The 14,211-nt window shown below is 34.4% G+C and overlaps 1 protein-coding gene across 1 annotated transcript in view; it reads left to right on the top strand.

Annotated features, from left to right (window-relative positions):
• The window catches only part of PTPRD (protein tyrosine phosphatase, receptor type D), a 132,940-nt gene that overhangs the window by 61,694 nt on the left and 57,035 nt on the right, over window positions 1–14,211 (top strand). Inside the window, exons 19-20 of the mRNA XM_026052735.1 lie at window positions 2,258–2,377; window positions 4,426–4,523. Of these exons, the coding sequence (XP_025908520.1) occupies window positions 2,258–2,377; window positions 4,426–4,523 (218 nt within the window). The remainder of the gene's footprint in view (window positions 1–2,257; window positions 2,378–4,425; window positions 4,524–14,211) is intronic.

The raw sequence follows: 14,211 nt of genomic DNA, 5'->3' as shown, positions 1-14,211 counted from the left end.
ATTCCAAAATGATTAACTCACTTTTGGAGAAAGCCAGTTCTTCTTGAATAAGAGTGACTTTATGCTGGTGGATTTGTATATAACTATTTTGGACTAGTTATTGCATCACACTTCCCTATAGCTCATCTTGTAAATTTACCTTATTTGCAAGGTGTAAAATCACTTACTGAGTTAACGGTAACTGTAGTAGCAAGAAAATTTATAATGCGGTTGATTCCTTTGTAATATGCAGTAAAGACATACTGATAAATAATAATGGATGCCAAATTCCTACTGCCACGAGGGTCATCTTATATCTTTTCTGTTCTTCCATGTCCAAATTTTACATTTGTATTTCTTTTTATTATTCTGATAAAAGAAAGCAGTACAGTTGCTATTTCTTTCTTTTTCTATGCAGGGAATTAGATTAATATAGATTGATTTTTTTCCCTGTGTTACTAAATAAAACTGAATATGTATTGTAATAAATGAGTCTTTAAAATCACAAGATGTTAATTTGATGTGGTCCTCAAACACAGCTCATTTCATAATAAATTATCTGTGAAAATTATATGTCACATTTTCAGTTCATCTGAAGCTTAGACTGTATTATAGAAGCTATGCATTCCATTTTATTTCTCACTCATATTTTTTTCTTATTCATTGGGAGCAAATTAAGTCCATCTCCAAAAATCAGTGTGTTCCATAGATATTTTAAAAAGCCTTTAAAATGAAAGTCTAAGAAGAAACAAAATCATAATTTAACAAACTAACAGCAAGTACTCTTATGTCAGTGGGTAAAAGAATACACTTCAAAAGTTTAACAGCTAGATCAATTAAGTAGATAAATTCTGATCMTATTTTCTCAGTTGTGCATTAGAATTGTGGAATATAATCCCATGTCCTTAGTTCTGTGTCTGCCACAGAATAACCAGTAGATATTTCTACACTGAAGTTAAACTGTATAGTTCCTTTTCAATTCATGTAGCAGGGGTACAACTATCCTGCATAAGAAGATTTAATGATCTTCTGCCAAATCTAGAAATAAAGGCTGTCTGTGGATAGATTTTCATCTTTGCTTTGCATGATTGACTTTTCTAAAAAGCATTTGACATATGGACTTATGTTTTTATCTCTTTATTTTATTCTTAAAGAATAACATTGAAAGCATGTATTTGGCATGGTGTTTCTTTTGAACTTACTAGCATGTCACAGGGTCTGTTTTAGCTTAGCTATATTCTGTTTTATTTTTTTCTGTTTTCATAGCATATGTTGTTTGACGTGAACTTGTCTCAAGAAATGTATTTTGTTATATGTAGCCACAAAAATACGCATGTTTAGCTATATATTTTTKGGGGGGTAAAGGTCAATGTTTTGGGGTGAAGTTCCACACCCACTGTTCACATGCAACTTACAGTAAGCTTTTACATGCTTTTTTTCTGAGGGAGGAGGAGATCTTAAAACATCCATTCATAGCATATTCTGTTATGATGCTTGTGATCAATGAAAATGAATTAATAAGTTTATACATTCATACACTAGAATCCTTAGAGTAATTGTATAGCAAAAGTCTTCCAGCGGTTCTGTTCCAAAAAACAAACAAAGAAACAAAAAAACTTATCATCTCAGTAGAGCGTGTTATGTCTGCTTAAAAAATAAAAAGGCACCAATTGACTTTATATGTTCACTGGAAAATATTATCTGAAGCAAGTAAAAGAATATTCAATTGTAAGTGCCTAAAATGAGTCCTACAGAAATGGGGTTATGTGCAGTAAAAAAAAAAAAAAAAAAAAAAAAAAAAAAAATCAATTTGAGAAGATGCTAGTGGTTCATCATTTCTTTTTTTTTTTAAGAAAAAGAAAGTTTTATATCAAGTTCTATTTCCCACAAAATGTTTAATATAAATTGTCCCCTTAAGAATGCAGGATGGTATATAAAAGTGTACATAAATAAAAGTAGTTTAAAAAAGAGTGGATGTTCATCCTCTGTTCCAACAAATAAATAGCCTTCCCAGGAAGCTAATTATTGAGATTTGGATTCATGACGCTGGTGAATTAGTCAGGTTCCTCCAGTAATGAGCAAGTCTCATTTTCTTCAGTTTTATATCCTTTTTGTTTACCCTCGGGTAATTGGACCTTTATACATCTTCTTAGCTGAGTTTCCAGGCTCTATTTTGTGCATGTCTGAAGTGCCTGTATGTACGAGATTGATTAATTATGATGGTCTACTGCTGTTACTAATTTGTTTCCCATTTCCGATTGGCTTTTACTTTTTACAGCTTTGAGCAGTAATTCAGTCCCCTACGCCTCCCTGATTGGCTCTGTGTCCTCCCTCTCTAGCCAAACTACCACTCAGTCCTTATATGATAATAACTCTCTCCCACGATTCGCTCGAAAAGGTCTAAACATCTTTGTCTCTGTTTTTTTTCTCTGTTCAAGCACTGTTTTAGATGTGCATCAGTCCACCTTCATTTCTGGATAAATCTAGAGTTTCCTTGTGCCTTTTCACTTCCATACTTTCCATGAGGGTGCTTGATCTGGATCAATCTGCTTATTAGATGACTGTCACCAACACTCTGAGAACAACCAAAGCCTACTAAATGAAATTTCTAAGAAAATGGGTCACACCCAGAACTGATAGATATAAATTAAATTTAGACTAATTTTTTATTTAAAAAGTCTTAGAAATATATGATTAAATCTGGATATTGTGCTTTGTTTAGTTTGCTGTCACCTTGCTTTTATGTCTACTTTAAATAATGTCTCCATCACCATCACAGATGTGCTATGAAGGTAATACATAAATGTATACATATAGGGTGAGGCAAATTAGAGTCACTTCTGGGCATCATTTTTTACTCTACTATATTGAATGATGCCAGAAGTATCAAAATTAAAAAAAAAAAAAAAAAAAAAGATTTTAGAGGAAATGACATGCTATAGTGTGACTGTGTTGTAACCACATGGTCATTTTGGCTACATTATAGGAAATACAAGTTAACTGTCTCAGTCATGCTCTAAAACTTCAAGGTGACAAAACAACCTGCACTGTGCAACATGGCTTCCAGCTTGAGCCCCCTTGAGTCATCACTGTTTTACTTTTGTAGTTTCAAGAGATCTTGGGGTTCACTAGCTTATTTTTTCTAGCCAGCTCTGATTTCTTCCCATAAGAAATTGAAAACACACTTTTGTCTTTGATGTGACACTATTAAGCTTGAAGAGAAGATTGTAAGCATCTTGGAAAGGCTCATGAAGATTATTAATAGATTGAGAAAAAWAAGTTCATAAATTTTGGCCTGACAAATCTTCAGCTGGCAGACTGTGCTAGTTGGCTCCACATCTTTTTATGTCTCCCTTTTTCCTTGCCTTCCCAGTATTTCCTTTCTCACCCATATTTATTTCCAATTCCCAGTTTTTATTCTTCTTTTTCATTCGGTACCTTCATCAGTAGACAAAGATGTTTACACCTGAAGTAGATTGTAGGTACTTTTGGGGGTTGATAAATGGGGTTTTAGAATAAGCTTATTTTAAGGTTCTAGAGCAGCTAGATATGTGTGTCCAGCAGAACAGTACAACCCCTGCCTCTACAATCTGCTACTAGTGAAAACATTTTTGAAGCTCTAATTGTCTGATGTCCAATCTTGTCTTCCGTGACTGTTGTCTATAAGCAATGGTGCATGATACTCCGGTCATCCACAGCTGCATGTGTCAGTCACTTCAAAGTTTCATAAAATTAGTAAAGTACTTCTGATACAGTCGGAATGTGTAGTCAGTCTTCTAGAWCTCGATACATTACTATTAATCCTCAATCTTTCCATTTCATTTTTAAAATTTCTTTTATATATTACTTTTCTGTTGATTTGGGGATTTCTTTGTTTTTTACCATTTCCTTTGCAGGTTCAGGTGTCTGCGGTTACCTTGGTAACCTTCATTCTTCAAGTTTGTTTTTCTTGATTATGCATAAGTCACTTTGTTTTCTGTCAAAATACTATTCTTTCCCCTTTAGGGCTCTTTCAGTGTCTGTTTCTCAGCTCACCTTTCCTCATCTAATTCAATGCAGTTTCCATTTCATACAGTGCAGGAGAAGGAGTTTGAAATGACATTAAGAGTCATTACTCAAAGCAGAGGTCAACATCAGGTCTAGCAGTCTCATTTTTCCATGCTTAGCTAACCGCACTGAACTCATATTGCAATAACTCTCTCCTTTACACCAGGAATGTTAGCTTTGGGAATATGCTTGGTGACTTTTTTTAATTTGGCTTCAGACCTCATCTATACAGAGCATGTCCTGCTTTGAGTAACCAAACTATTTGCCTGCTTCTCTCACATAAAACATCTTTACTACTTACACATTTCTAGCCATTCTAACTACTACATCTTCTGATTTTTAGAGTCATGGCATCACTTTAGTTTATTTTAAATGTTCTTCTCCTTTCTTGTTCAACAGGTATGGCAAGTCATCCTCCAATACCTATATTGGAACTTGCAGATCATATTGAAAGATTGAAAGCAAATGACAATTTGAAGTTCTCACAGGAATATGAGGTAATTTTCCCAATTTTCTCATTCTTAAAATAATTAATAATGTCATCTGTGTTTGGCAATATCTTCAATAGATATAAAGCCTGATGTTGGTTTCACATGTTGTTAAAATCATGACACAAGTTCTCTATATAAAATGACAACATTGTCAAGGGGGCTAATCTGTATATTAATAAGCATATGCATCAGACTGATCCCATGTATATGTACTTGAAGTAGTGTATGAATGATTCTTAGTGGTTAGACTTATAGCATCCATATATTCTGCAGTTAGAGGCTCCTTAAATTATTTAAAAATTCTTCTATATAATGTTATGTGTTGACAGAACATAATACGTAGTAGGAGAAGTCACAGCCCACAGCGTCAGTTCTGCAAGGAATAAAGAATTTGCAATCACCTAATGTTACTCCTAATAAAACAGCTTTTATATATCAATAGTTACAGTTATAGTTTTATATTTCCCCTATTGTTAATAATATCACAGTGATAATCTGTGAATTATAGTATGTAAGAGTGTGAAGGAATTTAATTGGAGGAGGAGAATCATTTAAAAGCCCCCTTGTCAATAATCTATGGAATACAGCTTCCCAGGCATGCATTGACACTGCAGAGAGTTGCAGCCTCTCTTGTCAATAATTTGTGTCTGAGTGGACTTGTATAGCAATCCATTAAACACAATATATTATAACTGTTTCTTCAAAGTACGTAYGTCAGTCATGTCAAAAACCTGTAGGTAAAGTAGACATTGAACCATCTTACGAAGAACTTTCCTTTAGAGCAGATATGGAGTGCTGTGTTAGCGATCCATAGATGAATGAATCCCTGAATGATTGCTCACATGGCTGGTTGCTGTATCACCCTTTGCTCAAAACTCCCCAAGAATTCGTCAGCATGGTGGAGCATAATAGAGAGACAGAAAACGTCTCTGTTGCGCCCAGAACATTGCTGGTGCTGGTAACCACAGTTATGAAATTAAAATATCTGAAAGCTAATGTTATTCTTTCATATCCTACACCTTCATTGAATTTGTAGGTTCATATAAATACCGGCAGTACAATAAAAAGCACCGAAGAAGACTTTTGCATGGTGTTTCCACATTAACATGTCACTGCAGGGTACAGAAATCATATAATTGTGCAGTATATTTAAAGAGAATTGAGAAGAAATTTGTAAAAAGTGGCTGAATACTTACTATTTCAGTAACAGACTGAAATTGTTCATCAATTGTTGTACTCTGTTTTGAAAGATCTTAAGACAGTTCAGAAAAATAATCTCATTAGATGTCAAGAGGAAAATGTAGTCTCTATATAGTTCATGAAAATTAAACTTTTTTGAAAGGGCATCCCAGATTGCTGTTTACTGTTGCAATCACAAAAATGCAGGAGCGTCTTTTCACATTTCTATATGGAAATGCTCTGTTCTTAAGAATAAAGATTGTAACACATAAAGAATTAGGTGGTTATTTCATGCTATTTAGGATTCTGAAATTAGCAATTAGAATCCTCCTTAGTCACAGACACCTGCTGAAAGCTGGCAGCAGTGTCTTGTCTAGTAAGCCCTCGAGGTGAGATGGAGGTGTGTGTCATTCATCCTCGTAATACAGGCCACATTAATAGGAAATTGGACTGTGTCTGCCTTGAAATCAGTGTCTGCCTTGAAATCAGTGAAACACATGCTATATTTGTATAAATCAGTGCACAAATGCTTATGACTTTGGTCTATAATCTCTTGAATGACAAGTACCTGAAACATACTTTAAGGAAAGAACAATCCTGCCCAGAAGCTGAGTGGTGGCAGGGCCTTTTGATAACAGTGCACTACAGAGAACTGCACCAGGTTATGTGATTGTTTGTAGGATAGCATAGTGCAGATGGTGACACCATCTTTTTTACTGCCAACAGCATACATATATATATGCTGCCAACAACATATATATATATATATATGGGGAAATAATTCTCTAACCTGAAGAGAGTTTTTTAGGAGAAAAGGCATTCATGTCATTCCAGCTCAGAAGGAATGTTCGTATAACATACAGCATAATCCATTAAAAAAAAAAAAAAAAAAAAAAAAAAAAAAAAAAAAAAAAAAAAAAGGCAACATTTGGTACAAATTTGACAATAACTTCTTGTTGTACTGTAAGGAAATGCCTGTGAATAACAGTGTAGTAAATTCCATTTACTACATGAAAAAATGTCATGACAAGTCATATAATATAGTATAATTTCCTTAAAGTAAGCACTTCATTCTCAGGATGTTTTGAGCATGTTATAGAGATAACATGGTTTTTCTTTGTGCCTTAATGTAACTTAAAACCTTTGATGTTTTGTATCTCTTTTCTGTGTAAGTCATTGAAATGATCTAGTGAGTGTAATCTTAAGTATTTGTAGTCAGTCTTGTGGGAACATACTAGATTCTCATTTAGTATCTGTCCCTTCATATCTGCTTACCAGCAACTGTAAATAGACCAAAGTTTACATTCTACTTAAAGACATTTCCCTCTTCTGCCCCTCCCCCCGCCCCCCCCCCCAAAAAAAAAAAAGAAACAAAAAAAACATCTGCAGCAGAGTGGTCACACAGTCAAGATCAGAACATTGTCAACTGCAGATCAAGATTCAATTTCACCTTATTTTGTCCAAGGAGTTCAGATTTCTAGACACCCAATTTTGATTCCATGCAAGTCTCAGGTTTGTCCTTAATGAAACAGTAGCAGTGTTAAGCATTGCTTTTTAATTTAATAGAGAAGTCCAGGCAGTGGATGGACTGATGTTCAGTCTGATCACTGCAAGTCATCTCCTCGCTTTGGCTGCTCATTCCTGTTGCCTCTTTTGTGCCAATGCTGGCACTAGTGTGTGTGCAGCTGTTCAAGAATTATCTCAGGAAATAGATTCAGCTGAAAACTAATTGTTTTATTTTTCTTTGCTGTTTTCCGTTGGATCAGTTCCCTAAACTAGCTCACCACATGGCTGCATGGGCTATTGTGCCAGCACAAGGGAGCTGGTGGGAACATTTGTGGTTGGGGACTGGGACCTCCTCTTTCAGTAGCAGTCCACACTGATCTCCCTTAAAGCAAATGTCCAATTCCCATGCAGCACTGGATACAGATGGTAACAGTTCAGTTATTGTCGCAGCAGATTATATTTGAACTGGTGACACAGAAGTAAAAGAGCTATTTTTCATCTTCAGATGATAAAGGCAAAACTGCTTCCCCTTCACTGCTTCCAAGAAAAAAGAAATTTCTCTTCCAGAAAGGCTTTTTTTTTTTTTTTTTTTTCCTGTGCTAACTTTGTCCTCTGGCCTCATTTTCCAATTACAGCCCCTAGATTCTTCACACCCATCTTGGGAAGGGGAAGGTGAAGGTGAACTCCTGAGGAGACTGAAGCCATGAGAGGAGGCAGGATTGCCTTCTTTAAACAACCCCAAACTCAAACAACATCATAGTGTTCTCCATTCATGTGGCACAGAGATTACCAAAAGCTTTCATGTAAGCTGATACATATACATGCAGGTCACATATACAGAGTCATACATTTCTTCTTATGCTGGATGAAATCTAGGTGACAGAACCTGATATTGCCATAGAGTAAGAGAAATAACAAGTTTAAACGTCTTCCTTCTGCACTGAAGTGCTGAAACTGGTGCCCAGGAAAAATAGTGCAAGTTAGGAAAGTAGATACTGATAATATATATATATATATATATATATATATAGTAATGTGTATTGTATAAACAGAAAAATAAAAAGTCAAACTCCTTCACTACTCTGACAAGCTGAAAGGCTAGTATCCTCTGCTATAGAGACACCAGCCTCAAGCCATGTGATATTTTGTCAGGTTTGATATCACTGGTTTGAGGACTTCCTATTTCTAGAAGTCCTCAGAAGGGATTTCTCTGTGTCTTCTTCAAGGTTCCTCCTATCCCATCTCTTTGAGGGACAAGGAGTAGAGCACTGTACACTTGAATCATTACCCTTCTCAGTATCTTTACCTTGAAAATAGACACAAAACTGTGAAAATTATGACTACTGCAAGGGATAAACTCATACCCATCAAGTATAATGGTTTTGTAGTTTTAGTATTGGAATTTTATTGCTATTTCATACAATGGGGTGGAGTATGTGTTATGTCACACTCTTTATAATGTTCCTTTGTACTTCAAAATAAATTTACCCCAAACCTTTATTAATTAGGTAGTGTTAAATCCCCTACCCTTTGTAAAATGTTAGTTTACCTTGTTGCATTGACATATTGTTTATGTCACATATTTCTTTTATAATCCCTAATTTAAAGACAAGGTTCTTGACCTCAGCTGATTATTTTAAAGCTTTTGCTGGCTTTGGCAGTTTCAGTGGGAATTTTATGCAATGCAAGGCTCCATATGGACTTGACAGCTGCTAAGCAGAAAGCTATATTCCTAAGAAACTGTCCTTTATCTCATATCTCCTTCTTAACTCAAGCTTTAGAATTTAACAATAAAAAATGATCAGGGAGATAGACTGAATCAGAACATTAATATGCTGCTCACTTTATGCAATATGCTGAATGTACTAGTGAAATCATTTCCTTCTATCACATAGAACAGAAAATCCATTCCTCCAAAGTAGTTTCCTTGGTCTTGTGCAGAATAGTTTATTATCTGGAATCTATTGTCTTTGCTCTATGTACCTAAATTCAGATCCATACCTTTTCTATATGGAATATGTCATCATTATGCATAAAAATTACAATATTGACCTCAATGTGTTACGGCATGATATAGAGTATGTGTGGGTCTATGTACATGCTGTTTCACTAATGTAATAAGAAGCAGTATATGACTTTAATGGCTTTATTTCTCATCACGCTTCTTGCTATAAATTGCAGACAGCCTTTTGTTTTAATGCTGAATATTCAGAAAGATGAAGATGCATTTTGGGTCTATGCCAGAGTACCATACTCTTGTAAGGTATAGTGTACTTATCACTATCCATGGGTTATATTTGTGATGAGAAAATAACTTACTAAATCTAGAACGTTCATCTCTTTGCATCTTATGTGGCAACAAGATAAACACTGGACGCTACAACACTATGAATTTTATATTGCAGAAGCTTATATAAAACTGATTATTAATAGCAAATGCTTTAAAAATCCCTAGGCAGAAGATAATCTACTGAAAGAAAGTGCAGAGAAAGAGCTGCACTTACCTGCCCTATGATTACAAATAATATAGGCTTTTTTTCAAAATTCAGTTTCTTAGAAATTTTATTTTCTTTCTCTTTATCATAGTTTCCACTTCTCTAATATTACAAACAGCTTATATTGGTATTCTGCAACCTCACTTTCGTGGGATGTGCTCCATTTACTGAGAAACAATTAGTGTAGTCAGTGAACGATGAACAGTTGTTTGTTTTTTTATTAATAGCACATATGCTATAGCATTCACATAGGTTATTTGGTGCATAGTTCCAGCTATCGGAGCCAGAAGGATAGTTTGGATTCAGAATTTAAAGACACCATGCAGGAATCTGAAGTGGTAATAGTCAAGATTAATAATAGTTTACTTCCTACTTTTGTGCTGTGCGTACCTTCTTAGGCTAGCAATGTTTATGCATATATGATTAAAGGAATATTCGGATACAAGAAAGCTTGTGTTGTCATATGGATAACATATGCTATTTTTTGGACTGATACCTAATGCTATTTTGTCAAGGAACTCCACTGGGACTATTTAAATAGTCAAATAACTGTGATAAATATCAGTTTTATTTTGCTCAGCTGAAAATGGGGACATGAGTATGAACAAAGAGAGAAACAGTCCACTTTTTATAGCATGACAGATGATTCAAGAATGGACTTGAATGTCTGTGATCTGTATGTACGTGATCACAGGGAAATCTGAGGGTTTTTTTCTTTTTCCTTTCTCCTTTTTCTTTTAAGATTCATTTCCATCTTTTAAAATTTACAATATTTATAGTGTGTGGAGGGAAAAGGAGGGATAAGTGAAGAATGTTTTCAAGTTGCATACTTTAGTGAAATCCCAGTTTTAAGTATGGATTTTTCAATAATTTTGGGTGATATTTCTTAAATTCATGCTGCACAGAGAAAGTTTCTCTGAAATGCTGCACATTTCTAGAAATGTGAATGCTTACTGCGCTCTAAAAAAACATTGAAAATTGGAAGAAGCACCAGGATCCCATATGAAACTACTTAAAATTTTACTATTTAAGAGCTATATGTAAATATCATATAAACATATAAAGATAAAAACACCATGTACTATATAACACAAAAAAAAACAAGAGAATAAGAGAACAAAAATATTTGTACAAAGCTAAGATTTTCATTCTTCAAGTATTTTTCTCCTCCTGATACTTATTTTCCATCTGAAGTTGAATATAATCCACTGTTTTGAACATGTAATTATTTCTACTGCAATTGGTTATGCTATCACGGTCAACGGATTAGAATTGTGTGTGGGGAATAAATGGATAACTTTTAAGACTTCAGGCAAATACAAGACAGTATGACTGATTCTAAAACAGTTAAGCTTTCTAAAGCTTTATGTGTAGTAGAGACACTCTTTCAAAAAATAATATGTTTTCAAATAACGATTATTTTCTTCCTTAATTATACTTCTGTAATATGCATATATATCCCTTGTTTAATACCACTGGAGTTAGATTTTAAATGCTTTCTTTTGCCCATAGGAATATTAACATGATATTGTAGAGGAAATACAAGATCTCTTGATCTTGAGAGGAGTTTGACAAAAGCTTTAGTTGTGGTTCACCTTGAACACTGTATTTCACCTTGAATAAAGTTGTATCACTTTATTTTGAGAGTCAACAAGAAAGCATCCATCTATGCATTCTCAGTGYTCTTCTTACTACTTAGATTTTTAAAATTCAAACTTAGACTTGAATTCCATGAAAGATTTTACTCATTCAAAAAAAAATGGCTTGTCCCCTATATCTCTCAAGAGCGACAGTCTTTAGAGTGTGATAAGAAAAACTCTGTCTTAGTAGGAGAATGTAATTCCATTGGCAAATTGACCTGATGATGTATTAATGTTCATGCATTTAGCCTTCATGTTTTGCTAATGCAGTATGTAAATCTCATTCTATTAGCAAGTTTCCTGCATAATACAATAGCATCTTATTAGAGATTCATCAACTATGATATGAAATTCTCACTGCAATCACTGACATTGGTAAAAGAGGGTCAAGTTATTCATTTTTATGGGTAGTTGACTACTTTCCCATTGAGCAAAGTCTATTTGCATTGACATCTTCTTAGACATGAGATTTTTATTCTTCTTTCTCTGGTACTAAATTCCTCTGTGTTTTCTGATGATTTAATTTGACCCTCAGATACAATGCCTACAGCACTTGGAAATTTACAATTCATGCTGCCTTTGCCTTCTGTGTTTGTGAAACCCTCACAGTAACTAACCATTCCCAAGACCCACAAGGATTCAAACGTGCTGGCTCTTAATTTGCTAGCAGAGGTAACCTTGATGAGCATAGTTCCCCATGGCAGCCCAGCATATGTCAATTTACACCAGGATGTTTATCGTTTCTTAGTTCTTATTCCTTCCCCAGTTCTACATCAGGACATAATCCTGAAAACCCTTTGGCAATATTCGCCTCTGTTCAACTAGCCAAAAAAAAACCAGTGCAAAAGTGCAAGTACAGAATTTATGGGGCCTGGGAAGGACTGATTGTTTACAATTATTCCTGGAAAGGCTTTCTGGTATCTGGATACCTACTCAAAAACTGTTCTGTGTGTGCCACATCATATTAGCAAATATTGCTCAAATCTCTTCCCAATAACAGATCAGGTATTTTTGTTGCAGCCAACCATTTAAAACACAATAACTGGAAGATTAGTCATCGCATGGGAGGGTAATAAAGATATCTTTATTTCTTTCACACAAAGCTGTACTACACAGTTATGCTATGAAGAAATCCAGTTCTTTGTTAATGACAGCTTTGCTGAAGACAAGCTTTCAAAATGAGTATACAGGAAATCCTATTAAAGTGCTATCCATTAAACCATTAAAGCACTCATTAAAACTGTTAGTACGGACTTGTTATTCATGAGTTATTGGTCTTTCACACTTCTGAAATGTGTCTGCCAATACCACTCTACCCTTTGTTCCAATGTGGCTATTACGTCCAAAGAAATACAGATTAACTTCTTCTTGCCAAAACAGTGTTTTGTGGGAAAACGGTAAGGCCACAATGAGGTGAGCATTGGCTGAAAAAAGAGTAGATATTAAAGTTCAGGCCCACTCGCCAAGTTTTGACAAGACTTCTGCTAACTATATCCCTAAAAATGGCTAGAAATTAACCACTGAATTATCACATCTGGCCTTACAGCATAAAGAAGTGTACAGAGAATACACTGTGCTGCTGTGAAGAATACATTGTCAACTACCACTAGGAAATGACTGACAAAGAGAGTGGGTTTTGATTTTTTTCTTGCTATTGAACATTTTAATACACACAAACATTAAAAACCAAAAAGGGGAAGAAAGAAATTAAGTGGGTAAAATTAAGCTTTAAAGTATTACTAATAATTTATAAGTTATTATCAACAAATAGGTATATAAGAAGCTGAAGTCCTTTCTCATAACGGGGAAAAATCTAGATAGATCATCATCAAGGGCAATTGTACTGCTAAAATCACACTTTAAACCTCTTACTGATAAGGAGATGTGATTTTGCATAAAGAAAAGGATAAAGACTTTATGGCCTTTTTTTTTTTTTTCTTTTTTGTGCATATACGTTTTTGATAGGATGGAGCAGGAGACCTGCAGTCCCGGCACAAAACTAGTACTATGTTAATGAGCCAGTTTAATCTATTAGTTTATAATTTTCTTTTTGATTGTAAAAAAAAAAAAAAAGGTCTATTCAACATCATATACTGTAAAGTAATTTCCAGAATATTTGGACTCTGTAATTAACAGAATAAAAGATCAGATAGACTGTCTCCTTCAGTTAGGTAGCCAGAAATAATATAGTACCATTGCCTCATTCTGGGGCAGTGGGACTACTTCATAAGCAGCATGTTTGGATATATACCCCTCAAAAATTCTGAGTAGGTAGTCACTGCTAATGCAGACTCACCTTATTCATAGTAAAATAGCTGATAGTCAAATAATTGATTTTATTTTAAAATGTATTTAGAGTATAATGCACTAATATACTGGAAGTATTTTCTTCTTGTTTTGAATTTACAGTGATTATGTTCTGCATTGTTATTAGGCATCCAATTTAATAAAGAAAAAATCTTGGCATTCAAGCATCCTGCATGAGTTGTCTTACTCATCTCTATTAACTCAAAAAGGTGAAAAAGGGAGATATTTGCTGCAAAGACTGATTAAGTAAATTTAATTACTCTGAAAGTCATATTGTGTAGCTGAATTGTTGTTCAGCTGATAAAGAGGCATATTACGTATATTATAATACATATATTTATATATCATATATAAAATCATTATATATGATTTTGCCCTTTCCCAGGCTCAAATGAAAAGTGGTCAAAAATCTTTCTCATTAGAGAAATATACTTTTTATAGCTTGATTTATTTATAAATACAGATTTCTATGTGTGATGAGAAAAGATAATGATGCCAATGGATTACACTTTGTTTTTCCTGTATTTAAAACCTCATTACAATAAGGCCAAAGAAAGCCACTATCTG

The sequence above is a fragment of the Nothoprocta perdicaria genome, unplaced genomic scaffold (assembly GCF_003342845.1).
Source record: "Nothoprocta perdicaria isolate Ctin4 unplaced genomic scaffold, notPer1 scaffold_90, whole genome shotgun sequence".
NCBI lineage: Eukaryota > Metazoa > Chordata > Aves > Tinamiformes > Tinamidae > Nothoprocta > Nothoprocta perdicaria.
This window is presented reverse-complemented; position numbering and strand designations above follow the sequence as displayed.